Source organism: Heliangelus exortis, chromosome 17 (genome assembly GCF_036169615.1).
Source record: "Heliangelus exortis chromosome 17, bHelExo1.hap1, whole genome shotgun sequence".
Lineage (NCBI taxonomy): Eukaryota > Metazoa > Chordata > Aves > Apodiformes > Trochilidae > Heliangelus > Heliangelus exortis.
Window position 1 is genome coordinate 15,516,605 of NC_092438.1, and position 17,393 is coordinate 15,533,997.

A 17,393-nucleotide genomic window follows, 5' to 3' on the forward strand; every position below is an offset into this window, starting at 1 on the left:
TGGCAGCGTTTCCTTTTTTGTCTGCAACTGGGGAGGAGGGGGTCCTGCCAGCCAGAGCCTGGTGACAATGACATTGATTTCCTAGACCTCTTGGCGTGGCCAAATCTGTATTTTTAGCTGGGGAAGAGGGGAAAAAAAAAAAAAAATCACGTGTCAAAGAAATGCTTTCCCTGCCCTGATGGGAAGGGGAAGGAGATGAAATCCTTCAGTGCTGAGCTCTGCTGAGGCTCGGGGCTCACTGCCCTCATCCCCCCGGGCAGGGATGGAGCTGGGCAGGGATGGGGGAGCTGCTGCTGCTGCATCTTCCAGGGCCCATCCTGGGTGGTTTCCCCCATCCATACCGCACCCCCGCGGCCCCCCACTTCTGTGCTGGGGTCTCCCGTGGTGGGGATCCCATGGCAGGGAGCAGGCAGACCCCCATTCCCAAGGGATCTTATCCCATCAGATTCCCATCAGCCATTTATCTTCTAGGGCAGCCACTGCCTTCATCCCTCTTTCCCTGCCTTCGCCTTCTCCTCCTCCTCCTTGCTCTCCCCACCCTGTTCTCATTTCCCCAAGAAGACCTTAATGAAATCTGCCCTTAATTAAATCCACATTCATTTGCATAATTACCAGGAAATTGAAATTAGCCTGCAGACGTGGCTGGAATACATTTGGCATCAGGCAGCCCTCCCTCTTTGGAGGGGGCTACACGGAGGGCAGCTGGGTGCCCCCCACCCATGGGTGCTGCTATGGCCCCGCTGTGCTCCTCCCCTTCCCTCCTGCCCAGGGGTGACCGTGACAGTGGGGATGGGGGGGGGAACAGTGAGCCCCGAGGCCACTGCAGGGTGAAACCAGGCAGTGCCCCCACCTGCACAAGCAGCATCACAGTTGTTTTACTTAAAAAAAAAAAAAAAAAAAAAAAAAGTCTTCACTGCCATTGAGAATTTTTTGTTGCTTTTATAACTATGTATTTTGCCATTTTCATGGTTTAAGGTTTTTTTGTGTGGTTTTGTTTTTTTTGTTTTTTAATCCTTTTTAACAGTGACAAACTGAGGTAACGTCTGTGACACTACAGCCTCTCCTACGGGAAGAAGGTCCGAAACCCGACAGCCGAGGGAATTGGAAATAAAAACCCGACAACCTACGGACACAGCGACCTCGACGGGAACAGAAACCACACCCGGTCCCCCCGCCGTGGGCGACAGAGCACCCGGGCAGGTCCGACCCGGCCCTCCGGCGGCCGCCCGGGATGATCCCTTATCTACATTATTGCACGAAAGATCGAGGACATCGAGGGATCTAAGGCAAAAAGGAGAAAAAACCGCGCCTAGCGTCTCTACATCGGGGCAATGCTACGTCTAAAACCGACCCTCAGCCCCGCGGGTGGGCGGGCGAGGGGCAGAGGTGGGTGCCGCAGGGACAGGGGCAGCGGCGGTGGCGGGGGGGGGTCCGGCCGGGTGCCCGCCTGCTCTGTAAACTGCTGCTGCTGCTGCTGAATAGCGTTATAGCCCTTTGTCAGGGGAATTGGGGGGACGGGGGGGTCCCCACGGCACCCGACCGATGGGAGGGAAGCCCAAAACATGCCAGGGCTTGGGTGCTGCTGCCTCGGGGTGTCCCCGGCCTCCCCATCCCGGCAGCGGGGTGAGCCCTCGGCTGCCCTGGGGGCCTGAAACCAGGAGGGGAAACCCCACCCCACGGCCTTGTCACTAAGGGGCTCCTGCCACCACCAGCTGCCTCACCGCAGCCAGCCCTGTGGGGGGATTTACCCCCTGCCTCCTCCCTGCCAGCCCCAGGAGAGGGAACCCGGGTTTGGGAAGGGTGACAGCAAGGAGGGGTGATGGGGACAGTGTGGGGAGCCACGGGGACCTTTGGAAGGATGCTTGAAGCCCTCTCCCCTGCTCCCCAGCTCCTACCCTGGTGCCTCCACCACCTTTTCAAGTCCCTGGGTACAAAAAGTCTGCAGAGGGGACATGGCAGTGCCACCACGGCAGAACCAGCTTGGCCCTGAGCATCCCACCCACCGGATAGCCCTGTTCCTCCGGCCAGGGTCTGGGGCTGGTGTGTGTCAGGGCAGGGGGACAGGGTCTGGCTGTGCCTGGGAAACACAACGACACACAGACAGGGACACTTGCTACATCGATGGCTGCCAGCACCTCCTGTGGCAGCTGGGGCTGCCGGGGGTCCCCGGCTTGCCGGCAACCCCCCAGCTCCCTGTGGCCAGCCCAGCACCCACCCCTCCATCCTTTCCCGGTCACTGCTGGAGGGGCAGGGACCAGTGGAATGGGGCAAATCCCACCCACCCAACCCCCCCAAAGGCCTCCTCCATACTGCGGGGTCATCGGCCTTCCCTCACCCCTGTGGGGGCTGAGCATGGGGCAGGGGAGAGCTGGTGGGTGCTGGCTGCCCCAGACCCCCCACCCACACAGCTCCCCCAACTCATCCTCCCTGTGTTGGGAGAAGACCCCTCCCCATGCCACCCTAGGGGGAGGGCCTTGGAGAGGGCAAAGTGGTCGTGGCAGGGGCCAGGAACACTGATGTCCTCCCCAGCTGTGAGGGGTGCCCTCGGCAGGGCTCCCTCCCAGGCGGGGTGGAGGTCTCAGCATCATTGCGCAACCAGTTTTGTCCTTTTCATTTTTGTTTCTTTTCGTTGTTTTTGTTTGTTTGATTTTCTTTTTTTTTTCTTTCTTTTTTTTTTTTTTTTTTGCTTTTTTTTTTTTTGCTTTTTTTTTTTTTTGCTTTGGGAGACCCAGAGCCTGGTCCTGGCTCATGCCACCACCACGAGCAACCCCTCGCCAGGGCAGGGGGCCAGGACAGGCAGCTGCCCCGTGCCACCCCAGCGCCGTCAGACGCAGATCTCTATTGCTGTGGCCAGGACCATCTGCCCTTTGCCTTTGTCCTGCCGTCCCTCTGTCCTGCCGGCCGTCCCCGGGGGGCCCACGCCGGGCTCGGAGCCGCGGGCTCCGCTCCCCTCGGTCAGGACGGTCCTCTTGAGCGGGGCAGGGGTGCAGGAGCCGGACACCTCGTGGCGATGGGGACCGGCCGGCAGCTTGTCCCCGGCGTGCTTGCGGGAGCGGTAGGAAGGTCTGCGCCGCACCTCGGCCATCAGGTCACACTTGAGGAAGTAGAAAACCTCCTTGACCGGGCAGCGCTTCTCGGGGTCGAGGGCGAGAAGGCGCTGGAACATGCGCAGGGCGCTGTCCGTGAAGCGTCGCCACTGCGAGGGCAGCCCCGCCAGCCGCCCCTTCTGCCACCGCACAAACTCCTCGAAGAAGGCGTCGGAAGCCGCCGCCGCCTCCCAGGGGAAGTTCCCGGTGAGGACGCAGAAGATGAGCACCCCGAAAGCCCAAACGTCGATGCTGGTGTCCACGGCGAAGCCCTCGGCCCGCCCGGCTTGGCAGACCTCGGGCGCCGTGTAGGGGATGGTGCCGCTGATGCGTTTGACCCGGCAGCCCACCTTGCGGGTCATGCCGAAGTCGGCCAGTTTGACGCGGCGGCAGTCGCGGTCGAAGAGCAGGACGTTCTCCGGTTTGATGTCCCGGTGCACCAGGCTCTTGCTGTGCATGTAATCGAGGGCAAGGCCCAGCTGCTGCACGCAGCGCTTCACCAGCTCCTCGGGGAGCCCCACCTGTGGGAGCAGGGACATGGTGTCAGCCACGCACCTCTGAACCCCGTCACCATCCCACCCACCTCGGGGACTGCCACAGCAGTGAGTCCTGACACCTCTGACACAGGCACGGCTCGTTTATCTGGGGTGCTCTCTGGTGGTGTGTCCTGGGCCACCTTAGGCACGGGTGATGGGTTGGTGGGGTGGGTGGTGTGTCCCAGGCCACCCTAGGGATGTGTGAGGAATCCCAGGATACTCTAGGGACAGGTCTTGGCCCACCCCAGGGATGGGTTGATGGGTCCCAGCATGGTCAGAGCCAATACAAGGAGGATTGCCTGGTCCTATGCTGTGTGGCCACTGAAGCACAGCAAAAGCTTGCTCAGCACCCTGGGAAGAGTGAGCCCCCAGCCCCAAGAAGGTTCCCAGAGGGAGGGGCAGGGGCTCCCACCTGTGGCGGGATGATGTCAAAGAGGTCCCCGCCGGGGGCATACTCCTGAGCAAAGACGTAGCAGTCCTCGGTCTCGAAGACCACGTCGAAGACCTTGATGATGAAGGGGCTGGAGGAGAGCGTGTTGGTGATACTGAATTCCCGCAGGAAGTTCTTCAGCTTCGTCTTGCTCTTGTTGACGAACTTGAGGGCCATCTTGGTGCCTGCAGCGAGCAGGGTGTGAAGGTGAGCACGGGGCACAGCTGGGACGTGCCAGGCACCCTGTCCCCAGCGTGGCCGCGTCCCCCCCAAACCCCTCCCCGCTCCCCTTACCTGTGCTTTTGTGGGACACCAGGTCCACCTTGCCGTAGGTGCCTTTGCCGAGCTCGCGGATGAGGTCGTAGTGCTTGCTGATGTCAGTGCCTGAGAGGGTGCGGATGGCCAGGGACTGCATGTCCTCAGTGATGAGGGGCACCCCGCAGCACGCCAGCTTGCGGGACGGCTCCTGCTCAATCGAACCTGCGCTCATGGCTGCGCTGCAAGGCAGAGATGCAGCGTGGCTTTCAGGGGGTGCTGCAGAGCCAACACGTCCCGTCCCGTCCCGTCCCGTCCCATCCCATCCCATCCCATCCCATCCCATCCCATCCCATCCCATCCCTGCAGTTGGCAGCCACGACACCTTGCAAAAGGGCCCCAGGCTGCCCTGGGCAGTGCTGAGCAGCACCCATCAGGTGCCACCCCCACGTCTCCAGGGGCCACCAACCTGATGGCTCTGGAGAAGATGCTCCAGCCTCCATGGGAGCAGGCTGGGGGTGCAGTGCCCCTGGCACCTCTAGCTTTTGGGGTGCTTGGGGGTAAAATCGGGGCTTGGGCACAGAAGAGCCAGGAGGGCAGGGACATGGACAGGGACACACACACACACACACACACACACACACACACACACATTTTCTAGGCCCTGGTGTTTTCACGGCCACAGCACCAGATGAGAGTTGAGGTCCTTTGGGGTTCCTCACTCCAGTGAGGACCCCAGGAGTTGGCCCCATCTTCTCCACCCTTCAGCTTTTGCAGAGCCCCAGAACCTGCTCCAGAGACAAACCCACCCAGTAGCCAGCGATGCTCTGGAGTGGGACCAGGACCATGCCACAGCCACCAAGCAGGACTCAGTAGGACATCACTCCACCATATACCTCTAACCATCCACCTTTACCAACTCCTGGCTCTCCTCTACCAAGGAAATGGACATTCCAACACAGAGCACTGCCAGCAGCACATGGACAACAGGACCCACATTCCTCACTCCTGACAAACCAGAAGAGGTTTTTCCTCACCCTGGCTACATCAAGCTTGGACTCACCCACCAGAGCACCAAACCCCCACTGGGATCTCCTCTGATGTCTTCAAGATGCTGCCTCACCCTCCATCATCCCCCAAGAGCACAATCCCAGCATCCCAACCAGCTGCCCCATAACCCAAACCAGAGACACGGCTGTCCCCAGGGCCACGGGGACCCCAGTAGATAAATCCAGCTGCTCCTTGTTTTGTAGCAGATTGGCAAAAGCCATGGGACAGCAGCTGAGTGGGCGCTGGTTTATATTTTGATTTTTAATGTGCTGTCTCACCAGAGGGGAGGAAAAACCCACCCAAAATGGATCCCACTTTCTTCTGGGACCAACGGTGCCCACTGGATCTGATCAGGATGGAGCTGGGACCAGCCATGGGCTTGTTGCCTCCAAAACACCCATACAGGGAGCCCACGCCTCCAGAAGATGGAGTCTGAGAAGAACCCACAGCACTCCAGGGTCAGGGTCCTGCCCAAGGATCCTCCTAACCCTTTCCCAACAAGGCTGAACCTGATCTCCTGCCTCTCAGCTTCTTGATTTTTTTTTTTTTTTTCTCTGGGAAGTTGGGCAAAAAATAGAAAAGGAACTTCAACATCATGATGTTCCAAAAATGTAACGGCTTGACTCATAAGATCTCCAAAGCAGCTCATCTCCATAGTGTTTTCTTGGCCTCCTGGAAGAGGAGACCATTTCAGCGTCTGGGTGCTGGAGGTGGAGGTGGATCAGCGCAGCAGCTTGATGGAAGCATGACTAAAAACAGCTCCCAGCATCCTTGCGAGAAGAATTCTGTCTACACTTGAATTTACAATCATGCTCATCAATGTCTCTTAATTAACCAGTGTTGAAATGCAATTATGCACATCCGCAAAGTTGGGGTTTGAGGAAAAAAAAGCAAAGTGGTGGGATGGCAGAGAGGAGGTGAAGGACTGGCAGCTGCTTCACAGAGCTCCCCAACTCAAGGGATGTTTGCTTTTTTCCTTGGTTAAACCTGTTGGGTTTTCCAGGCAGCTCCTTTCCCACCGCCAACTGAGAAACCTCCATCAGAAATGGGATCCTACCACGTGCCGAGGCCAAGCCAAGCATAAGTGTAGAAGTTTTCATTAAAAATTGAAATGCTTTTGAAAACACGTTGGGTTTGATGTCAGCAGCAAAGCGGGTCAGCAGCAGAGAGAGGGAGCAAGGGCTCATTTCCAGCTGGTTCCAAGTGCTCACAGGGATGGCAGGGGACAGGGTGCTGGTGCTGATGTGACAAGAAATGCCACCAGCCTGGCACGGAGGTTCTGCATCCTCTGTCCATGCAGGTTATGTCAACACCACTGCCTGTGCAGATGTGTGCCAGACTGGGTGAAAGCAGAGCAGAAACGGGGCCTTTTCCCAGCACACCAGCTCTGCTCTTGCTTCCACAGCCCAGTGGGGAAGAGGAGCCAGTGCCACACCTGGAGGAAGCCAAAACCACCCTCCCAGCAGATGGTACCTGGCTTGATTGCTTTGGTGTTCTTGAAAAAATAGTTTTTAAAAGGAGGGAGGAGCATTGCACATCCTGGCTGAGTCCTGGTGAAGATCCCTGTGACACAAGACCCCAGGAAACAGCAAAGAGGCATCAGAGATGCTGCCAAGTGGCATCGGGACCCCGCTGCTCACCGCAGGCGGTTTGTGGCGTCATCTCCTCATCCTGAACCCTTTCTCCTACTATTCAGACTAAAATTGTTCTGTGTTTAAGCTTCAGAACCATTTATCTCATTGAGTGAGGAGGATAATCCACCCACCTCTTCCTCTCTCCCTGGCAGGTATTTATAGGCAGCCACTCATCTCCCGTCGGCAACGGCTGCTCCCCTCCCCAAACCTTTCCAGCTCCATCCCCAGCACTGTGGAGAAGCTCCAGGGAACCCGGCATCCCACTGGGCAGCAGGGGCATCACCAATCTGCACCCACCCCAATGCTGCTCCTTGCAAGTGGACGTTTTCCCCCTGCTCTGCATCCCACTCCGCTGCACACCCAGCCCTGGGCACATCACTTCTGCCAATAAGTAATTGCAAACTCATTAGGAGCTCATTGAGAGGAGCAGAGGCCACCCGGGAGAGCTCCTTCAGGCACCCAAAAGAGGAGGCTGCTGGGTAAGAAAGAGGGGAAAGGAAAAAAATACAATCCCCTGCAGCCATATCAGAGACTGACAGGCCAGAAAAACAACCCGGTTATTGAGGGAGGTCAAAGGAAGAGGGGTTTGGAGCTCAACACGGGGGTCCCTATGGTGAGGCAGCATGCTGGCAGCCTAGTGAGGAGCCAGAACTCACACCATGGGCTGCTCCAGGGCAAGGAATTGGGAAGAGGAAGGGAGAAACTCCACAGGGCAGGGTAGGGGGGCTTTACAAGACCCAGATTTCTCTTTAGAGAGCAGAGAAAGGAGCACTGCTGGGCAGCGGGGTGGGCACAGGCACTGCCATGTACTGCCCTGTGCCACATGTTTTCTGCAGAGCTTTGGTTTCCCCCAATGCCAAGACCCTTCCACTGCTGTGATGCTCCCTGCAACAGCCACGTGCTCATGAATTATGGTGTCATGGGTCTTATCAGTGGGCAGCACTGAGTCTGGCAGGCTGGAGGCCAGGGCACCCATGGGGAGGGAACTCACTCCCTCTGCACCCCAAGCGGCTCCCAAACCTCCCCTCTTTTCCCCAAAAAAACCTGCTGAGCTGGCAAAGTAATTTCTAAGCCCCACCTCCAGCACCACCCCAGGGTGAGGGGGCAGCCTATGCCTGAGCCACTACATCCCAGCATCCTGCTTCATTCCATCCTCCACCACCTCCCTTCCTGACCCCATTTTGGGGACATCCTCATCATCTCCTCCATGCCGCTGGGACCAGCACACCAGAGCAAGGTGTTATTACTGCTGTCCCTGGGGCAGAGCACACCAGCACCCAGGGAGGGCTCACAAAGGCACCTTCACCTAACGAGGCCGAGGTCTCCATGGGCGCAGGGGGGAACAGGCACCTTGTGGGAGCCACCACCTCAGGCAGGCAAGGGGTTGCCTCCAAAGAACCCCTTCCTCCCATCCCATCAACAGCAGCAAAACACTCGTAGGGACAAGGTCCATTCACCCTGGGGTTGTCCCAGCGTGGCTCAGGACAAGCCAAGTGTGTCTGGGAGCTCACGCGTGGCACGGGTGCCAGCAGCTGTGGGTGGGCAGCAGCCAGGGAGCAGCCACTCTGCCAGCATTCTGTCACCCAGGAGGAGCTGTCACCCCCCAGAGGTGATGGATGGCACACGTCTCTGTGTGCTCCCACCTCTCGCCAGCTCCATGGTGGTGGGAAGGTGCTGGGAAGCACTGGAGTGCCACTTGCACCATGAGCCTGAACCAGCAACAAACCTCTGCCAAAACAGGACTTCCCAGTGCTCCCAGTTTGAGGCACTTTGCACAGTGGCACCGATTTCCCATTTATCCAGAGTTCCTCATACCAGCTCCTTGCCTGGACTAGAGCAGCATGCCTGGCACCAGGATCTGCTTCAGCAAAGCCAACAAACACCCAGAAGCTCGCAGGCTCTCCTGGCAGAGACGTCTCAGCTGCAGGGCAGGATCAGGCCCGGGCACACCCCTCTGTAGCATCCCCCATAGCAGGAACCATCTCCCATCTCAGCCGTCAGCCCCGACAAGCCTCTTCAGCCTTGTGTTCCAGGATTCGGGTTTCACAGTCAGCCTCAGCATGAAAAATTTGGGAACAGCAGATAAAGCAGTGCTTGGGCTCTCTCCTCCAATGGGCGGCTGCTGCTCCCCAGGGAGCCCCGGCTCTCCCCTCCTGCTGCCATCCTCTGTGTCCTCTGCACTGCTCTCCCCGAGCTTCCAGTAGGATTTTTCCTGCCCTTGTCTGCACCACACCGTCCACAGACCCCTGACAGTGGGACCTTGGCTGCCTTTCAGAGGTGTTTCAGCCTCCTGGGGTTTTTCCTGACGAGTGAGATGGCTTCTTTAGGACCTCAGCTGCTCCAGCCTCCAGCTCCTCCTGCCTTCACCGCGCCTCGTCGCCAGCACCAGGGATTTATGATTACTTCATTGTTTGATTGGTTTCATCAGCCTGCCATCATCTCCCTCCCAAAACTCTTCCACCAGCACCGGCAGCATCACGCCTTCGGGATCTGCAAAGACAAACGCCCCGAGCGGCACCTGCCTGGACCCTCCTGCTCCCCCGGGGCAGGGCCAGCAGGACCCTCACCTCCTCTGACTCCCGGGGGCAGCGAGGTGCATCACCCTGCTGCCAGCACCAGCCCTGGCTGGTGGGGCTCCGAGGGTCTTCACGGCCTTTGCTTGCGGTGGGGCTGCTCTGAGCCCGCAGCCCGGGGTCCAGGATCCTGCTCTGACCCCAGCATCGCCCTGGCTCCCACCGAGGGGGACATTCCTGCCTGTCCCCTGCCTCAGCCTCTCGTCCCCTCGCCCCCGGGGCAGGGTAGGGCAGCACACACTGACAGCCATGCCGTGGTCACGCTGGCATTCCCAAGCTTTGCCCCCCCCACAGTGCCAGACGCGGTGTGGAGGGGTGCTGAGACCAAACCACCCATCCCCCCCACACCCCTCACCCGTCCCTGAGGTGCTGCAGGACCCCCAGCCAGCATCACCCACCCGCGGCCACGGTAAGGCCGGCCCCGGAGGAAAGTGGGTCACACTCCCCCTTCCCGAGCTGCAGCAGCGGGAGGCTGGAGAGGGATGGAGGCCGGATCCTGCTCCATCCCGGTGGCGAGGGACACTGTGGGGAGATGAGGGCAACTGAGGGGGGTGACCAGGGCAACCAGGGAGAGAGGTGGGCTACCGAGGGGGGGCTGGAAAGGACCACCGAGGGGAAATAAGGGCTATTGAGGGGAGATAATGGCTACCAAAAGGAGATGAGAGCTACCAGGGGGAGATGAGGGAAACCAAGAGGAGATGACGAGGGCAAGCGAGGGGAGCTGAGGGGAGATGGCCTGAAATGTCTCCTTTCCTTCTTCTCTCCTTCTCCTCTCCTTCTCCTCCTCTCCCTTCTCCCTCCTCTTCTCCTCTCCCCTCCTGTCCTCTCCTTCTCCTCTCCACTCCTCCCTTCTCTTCTCTCCCTGCTCCCCAGTCTCCAGCCACCTCCCAGCTCAGCGCATCCTTCCAGACCCGCCCGTTCCCCCCCTCCCCGTTTCACCGGGATCCCTTTTATCTCCGGGAAATCGGCCGCGGCCGCGGCCCCGGAGGCAGAGCAAGGCAGGAGCCCCCCCACGGTCCCCCGGTTCCATCCCCGCTCCGGTACAAACTCCTCTCAAGTGTGACTCACGCCGCTTCCGTCTCCGGCCCCGAATTTGTCCCCGCAGCCGCAGGGCCGGGGGGCAGGTGGCAGCGGCCGGGGGGGGACCAGACAGCGGACAAGACCCCCGGGGCCAGCATCCTCCCCACACCCGCTGGTTCCTCCCATTCATCCCGGTTGTGCCGTGCGGGGACCCGCCACCCCACCCCCCCACCCCAGCACCGTGCGGGTAGACAAAGGGCGGCCCCGCCACAAAGGCGCGGGCCGGTACCGGAGAGGGCGGTGCCCCCCGCGCCCCCCTCATCCCCTCCCCACCGCCGCCTTACCGGTGGGGCGAGCCGCCGCGCCCCGTCCTCGGCGGGAGAGGAGCCGCCGCCGCCGCTCGCCCCCCGCCCCGCCGGGCTCATGCCGCGGCCCCGCCGCCGCTACCGGAGGAGCGGAGCGGAGAGCGGCGGCCCCCCCGCACCGCCCCGCGCCGCCCCGCCCCGCGCTCCGCCCGCCACCGGCACCGCCCCGCAGCCCCCGGGAAGGATGAAAGGGGGGGGCTCCGCCACCGTGCCCCGGCAGCTGCGGGCGGGGGGAGAATTCAGGGCGCTGCCTGCCCCAGTCCCTCGGCCAGACCCTTCCTCAGCGCCGGCACCGCCCGGCGGTCGCGGGTGGGTTCCTCCGGGGCGGGGGGCAGCGCTGAGCCGGCCGCCTCCCGCAGGGCTCGGAGCTCAGGGGCGGATGAGCCGGGGCTGGGACAGGGACCTCCCGGTAACTCAGCCGCGGACCGGGCTCCTCGCCCCCTCTCCACCCCGCTCGCCACCGCCTGCAGCCAAAAGGACCCCGACAGCCCGGGAGGGACCATCTGGGGTTCAGCACCACCCGATGGAAACCGTCCTTGCACAGGACCACATCCCACTGCCAGCAGGTCCCCTGCCTCCTGTCCTCCCTGAGCCTCCCAAGGCTTCGGATGTCTTCTCCCGGGCTTTGTGTTTCTTCTCCTTGTAACTCTTCCCCTTGTATTTCTCCTTCACCCGGCTCGCCCCCCCAGGTGCTGCTCCAGAACACGCTCAGGACACACGGCTTCCCCCCGAACCGGTGGGACAGTTGCACCGAGCCAGGGAACGCCGTCCGCGGCAGAAACGCTGCACCAGCTCCGGTTCAGCCTGGTCACAGTTTGGCAACACATTCAGCAAGCCAGGAACCAGGCACCAGGAACTCCCGGGCACCTCCAGCCCAAAAGATGGTGTCAGTTTTCCTGGAGCAAGGTGAGGGGTAGGTACCGTGCTCCTCCTCGGAGCATCCCTGGGCACATTCAGTCTTTTTGGATTTCCTTCTGGGCTCACTGGAGCTGATCAGGGCATGGGCTGGGGGTTGCTTTGGGGCTTCCTTGGCTCTTCACTGGGTGCCAGGTCCCTTTGCTCCTCAGCTGACCCACAGCTGTGGGTCCCAGGGACCACAGTGGGTTGTTCCAACACACTGCACAGACCGGGTGAGCAGAGACCGTGGTCATCCCACTGCCAACAGAGCTCCCACTACCAGGAAGGGAATGGGAGGCCTGGCCACTGACGCACTGGTGGCTCTAATCCACTTCCAGTTTAGCACACAGAGCAATTAGGTTTTTTTATGAATGACTTTAAAGCAAGAGGCTGAATCACATTCTGACACTTCTCTTTAGTTTGGTGCCAATGCTGTGACATTGCCACCCTTCTCCTCTCTGGCAGCCATGTAGGACATCCCAAGCCTCCAGTCGGGTACGGAAGAGGCAGCTGTGGCTTGTGAGCCTGCTGGTCCCCTCGACCCCCCTGGACTTGCCACTGCCACAGCTCCCAGCACCCCTGGCTTGGATGCTCCAAGTAGGAACAAGCCCCACTGGAATGGAGCATCCCTGCATCACCGTGACCCAGAAAGCCAGGGAATGGCTGGATGGGTGCTGGGAAGGGGCAGAAGAGCAGCTTAGGGGCCAAGGTGCCAGGAAAGGGCATGGTGTGGGAGAGGGGACAGAGCTGGGGTCTGGCAGGTGCTCCCTGTGCCACTCCATGAGCAGGACGTGGGCTGGTAAAAGCCACCACAGCCCAACATGCACGCGTGGGTTGCTGGGGACAGTGGGTCCAGCCCTGTCCCTACCCTCAGCACCCATACAAGGCACCTGTCCCCCCGTGTCCCCTGTCTGCCCTTGCTGTGCCACCCCCCAGCTGTGTTCCCTCAGCCTCCTGATCACCGTGTTCTTAGCTGTGCCTCCCAGATCTCCTCTGGCTCACCCTATTTATAGCTCGGGGCTCTTTCTAGGTCAGGTGTGAGGTGCTGGGGCCCGGGGAGCCTGCACAGGGCCGGGCGGAGCTGCAGGGATGGCACCGCACACCCCTCCTGTGGCTCGGCTCCTGCTGTCACTGCCCCGGTGCTGGAGGATGGGACTGGGCTGTGCTCCGGGTGCTGAGCTGTGGGTGAGGGACCAGCGGGGATGTGGCAGGGCTCCGAGGGGCTCAGAAGGGCTCTGAGGGGCTCAGCAGGGCTCTATGGGGCTCCGTGGGGCCGAGCAGGCTGCAGATCAGCACATCACCGGCACAGGGGTCACACACAGAGACTGAACAATAGTAACACCAGTAGCACCATTTAAAGTTTGCATCCTGAGTCTTCAAAACACATCAAGAATATTAACAACTAATTGAGATTAGCGAGATCAAAGGAGACAGTTCAAACGTGTTTATCACCTAGCTCATCCCAGCCCGTGGTGCAATGAGCCCACAGCTCCCCAAGGGAGCATGAATGCCTCCAGGATTTCTGCTCGGGAAAAAAAAAAAAAAAAAAATCCCAGGAAATGCACTCAGAGGGGAGATGACCTGAAAAGCCCTAAATATTTCTAGCAAGGCTGATCCACTTCAACTTCAGCAATGAGGTCTCTTGTCCCTTCACCACCACTTGGTGCCCCCCAGCAGAGTGGGAGCCAAGGGGCCGTGCCCCACACAGGACACGGGTCGGGGTGCCATGGCCACCAGCAGCCCGTCACACTCCGGTGACGTGAGCTAAAACCTTCCCTAAGATGCTGGCAGGGATGCTGGGAAGGAGCAGGAGGGAGGGAAGGAGGGAGGGCGACACAGCAGAGAAGGACGCTGGGAACCAAAGCCCCGGTGGAAGGGGATACGCTCAGCCTGGGGAAATGCCACGGGCACCTCACAGATGCTTTTAGGTGTTTCTTCCCCCCCTGTAGCACCCCTCGAGCCCCTCAAACCTTCTGCCCTGTCCCTGCTGTTAGGCCAGCCTCACCTCCCTGTGCAGGCACCGGCACAGCCTTTGGGATTGCAGGAGGAAAGGGGCCAGAGGGAGATGGTTCCCGGAGCACTGGGTAGCATCTTTTCTTCTGAAAAGATGCAGAATGGGTTTCCTCGTGGGGCAGGTGGGGTTTTGGGTGTAGCAGGGTCACGGCACTGATCTGGATCCGGTCCCCCGGGACAGCCTGGCACCGCACGCTCGGCCGCCAAGGCACAGAGCCCGTTCTCCTGGCACCATCTAGAGGCTGCGGGGACAGGCACGCTGCCACCGCGCCCACGCGTGGGCACACACGCTCCCCGGGGGCAGGGTGACAAGGTGACAGGCCCGGGGGCGGGCGGTGGCAGAGCGGGGAGCACTCGGTGGGTCCGTCTGCCAGAACCCCCCGCCAGAGCCCGGGGGTCCCCAGCCCCGTGGCTGCTGTGCGGGCAGTGTAAGGCGGTGACAGCCCTGTCCCCGGGGGCTGGAGGCACGGAAAGGCTGCTGGGGACACCTGGGGGGGCTTGGGGATGGGGAGCTTTCCCAGCACTGCCCACCCTTGAAGGTGGGGATGGGGAGAGGTCCCTGGGGACAAGCCGCGGGGGTCAGTCACTCCTTGTCCCCCTGCACAGGGAGGGGTGGTTGCTGCAGCCACCACGCGGGGCCTCGGGCCCCCTCACTGCCACTTCAGGTGCTCCCCTCCCTGCCTGAGAACGCCAAACTCGTGCCACTTGTGGCCCAGGGTGGGTGTACCTGGCTGGCTCCAACCCCGGGATGGGCTGTCAGGCAGGAGCCCAGGGGATGCTCCTCACCCCTCCCCAGCACCTCAATCCAAGGCACGTTTTCCATCTTTTTCCCCCCCACTCCCAGCACCTTCCCTGCCAGCGCCGAGCTCGTGGGCAACAACCTATGGGAACACAGTGTCCAAACCCACATGATTTAACACCAAATCCTACTGTTTCCTGCACGCCCGGAGGAAGGACAGATCACCTGGGCTGGCACGTCTCCACAGCCTGGCCCACAGCCCTGCCTGGACACCCGCCCGGTACCGGTACCGGCACCCCCGGACCTCAGTGCGGAGCTCCCGGGGGGCTCCCAGGGGGCTCCCCGCCGTGGCGGGGCAGGAGCTGTGCCCCGGGGATGGGGGTGTGGGACAGGAGGTGGCAGTGGCGGGATGCCAGGGAGCAGCAGTTGGGCAGGAGCGGTGCCAGCGCTCAGAGCTCGCAGCCCAGCCGGTGCAGGGCTAATTCCGGCACTGCCACATTCCCCTTGGCTGCCGCTCAGCAGCGCGGGTGGGAGAGGAGCCTCTGGGGGGGGGCTGGGGGGAAAGGGACAGGCTCTGGGGAGCCTTGTGCCCTCCTTGGGGACAACCCAACTGCCCTGTCCCTGGGAGCACACTGGGGACCGTGCTCAGGCCAGTGGGAATGGGATGTCTCCAGGGTGCTGTGGGTTTGCACAGGTCAGCCAGCAGCCCCCCTCCCATGGGCACAGTGGCACTGCTCGCCATGGCACGGGACCCCCGGGACCCCCACCCTGAGCCCTGGGGCAGCACACGCTGGAGCCACACACACAGCCTCTCCCTGGCATGGCACGGCACCAGGCCACAGTCTCCTCCAGCCAGGAGAGGATGCACCTACTCCAAGGGAAACTTTGGCACGGCCAAGGCAGCTCGGATGCCAGGCATCACCCCCCAGCCCGGCTCGGTGTCACACTCCCGTGTCCCTCAGGGCTCCTGGCATGTCCCCCAGCAGCACATTGCCCTGCTGGGCACCACGGCACTGACCTGTGCAGGTGCAGGGGCTGCAGCTCCTCTTTCTGGAAGCAGACGAAGCAGAAGGAATCCATGGCTCGGCTCCTGTGGCTGTCACACCTGGGTGAGGGGGACCACGGGACAGGCAGTGCTGGAGGGGTGTTGGCATCTTCCTTCTCCTCGGCAGTGCCACCGGCAGCCAGAGGCTCAGGCTGAGGCCATGGTGTTGGGGAGCTCCTCAGGCGGCCGGGCTGGGTGCTGGGGATGGCTGCTCACCACGCAGGGACCCAGCGCTGGGCTGGGCCGTGTCCCATGTCACCCTGTTACCTGTGATGTCCAAAACCACCCTGGCACCCATTGTGCTACCCAGCTGGAGGTGGCACTGGTCCTCAGGAGGTGTGAGCAGAGGCCTGGGGCAGCATCACCCGAGCTGGGGGGTCTGGCAGGACAGGATGAGACCCTGGCCAGACCCTGTGGTTGCTCAGGGGGATGTGGCTGCCTGTCAGTGGCACCCAGCACCCATGTGGCACCCAGCGGCGCTGGGCACAGAGGATGGTGCCCACAGCACTGCCAGGAAAGTCTCCCCTGCACAGGGGCTTGCAGCAGGCAGGGTCCGGCAGGGTCCGGCAGGGTCTGGCAGGGTCTGGCAGGGTCTGGCAGGGTCTGGCAGGGTCTGGCAGGCAGATGTCCAGGGCCAGGAGCACCGTGCAGGAAAGTTGAGTTGCGGACGAGCGTCGGGGCTGGTCTGGGCGGCAGAGCAGCCGCTCCTCTGACAGCTACACCAGTGTGTGAGTATTAATAGCTCCAGATTCATGCGGAGAGGCTGGGAAGTTAACTCCTCAGCTGCCACTGCCGGCCCTCTCCCCGCTCCAGGCACCCTCTGGGCTCGGGGCTCAGGGCTCGGAGCTCACCCAGGGCTGCAGCTGAGACCTGCAGACTCAGCACATCCCCTTGGTGTGATGGGTGTCACTGAGGCACCCGGGCTCTGTCCCCTGGTGCCCGCTCCTGCTCTTTCCCCAGCCTCTGCCCTGGCCAACCCTTGGCACATGGCATGACCAGGAGAGGATTTGACTCAGCCTGGCTGCCCACAGGTGTCCGTGGGTGCCCTGCAGAATGGTGGTGGAGAAGGTGGCCCGGGGAAAATTCCTGTGGAGCTGCTCCCTGCTGCATGGCCAGACTGGGCTGTTCATGGCAGGACCATCATGGTGCCCCACGAGGGGTGTCCTTGCCCCACGAGGGGTGTCCCTGTGCCATCAGTGCCAGCCAGGGCAGCTGTGGCAGTGGTGTCCAGCCACCTCCAGGGCACAAGCCAGGCCATCTCGGGGCAGCGTGCTGGGTCAGGAGCCCCCTCAGCCCCGTGGCTGCAGACCCTCACGGGACAGCTCTGGGGTCTCGCTGTCCCCATCTGCTGGGACCAGGTCAGGGTCCCACGCAGGTCCCCTGGGCCCCCCGGGACTGAGAGCTGCTCCAGCCCCTCACCCGAGCCCGCACCCACTGCCCCGGGGCAGAAGCAGAGGCCACGTCCTTGGGGGTGACACAGAGAGGTTTCCCCAGCCTGGACGCAGGCTTTGTCATCTCTCACCATGAATTATTCAGCGTGTGGCTCTGCTTCCAGCCTCCCAGCCGCTCCCCTCCTAATGGCAAAAATCGATGGCTTTTTGGCTTCCCCTGGCCAGAAATCTCCCGGCCCTGCCTCCCGGGGGTCCCGTCCTGGCTGCCCCAGGAGACAGGGCACCCAGCCTGGGGGTTGGGTGATTTTATTGCCCTGCTGGGCAAGCAAATGTTGCCTGAAGTCAGGAGCAGCTGGAGC

The 17,393-nt window shown here is 61.6% G+C and overlaps 1 protein-coding gene across 5 annotated transcripts; it reads right to left on the bottom strand.

The window, feature by feature from the left end:
* Positions 1 to 919: 919 nt before the first annotated feature.
* On the bottom strand, positions 920 to 16,354 carry SBK1 (SH3 domain binding kinase 1). Of its 5 annotated transcripts, XM_071760603.1 has the most exons (5): positions 10,929 to 11,075; positions 8,818 to 9,481; positions 4,347 to 4,549; positions 4,035 to 4,237; positions 920 to 3,607 (listed from the first exon to the last, which is right to left on the bottom strand). In XM_071760603.1, the coding sequence occupies exons 3-5, from the start codon at positions 4,540 to 4,542 to the stop codon at positions 2,825 to 2,827; spliced, it is 1,182 nt and encodes a 393-aa protein (XP_071616704.1). In that variant the 5' UTR covers positions 4,543 to 4,549; positions 8,818 to 9,481; positions 10,929 to 11,075; the 3' UTR covers positions 920 to 2,824. The 5 variants fall into 5 exon arrangements, with proteins under 5 accessions (XP_071616704.1, XP_071616701.1, XP_071616702.1 ...); XM_071760600.1 differs by lacking the exons at positions 8,818 to 9,481; positions 10,929 to 11,075 and adding an exon at positions 15,617 to 16,354; XM_071760601.1 differs by lacking the exon at positions 8,818 to 9,481.
* Positions 16,355 to 17,393: the final 1,039 nt, after the last annotated feature.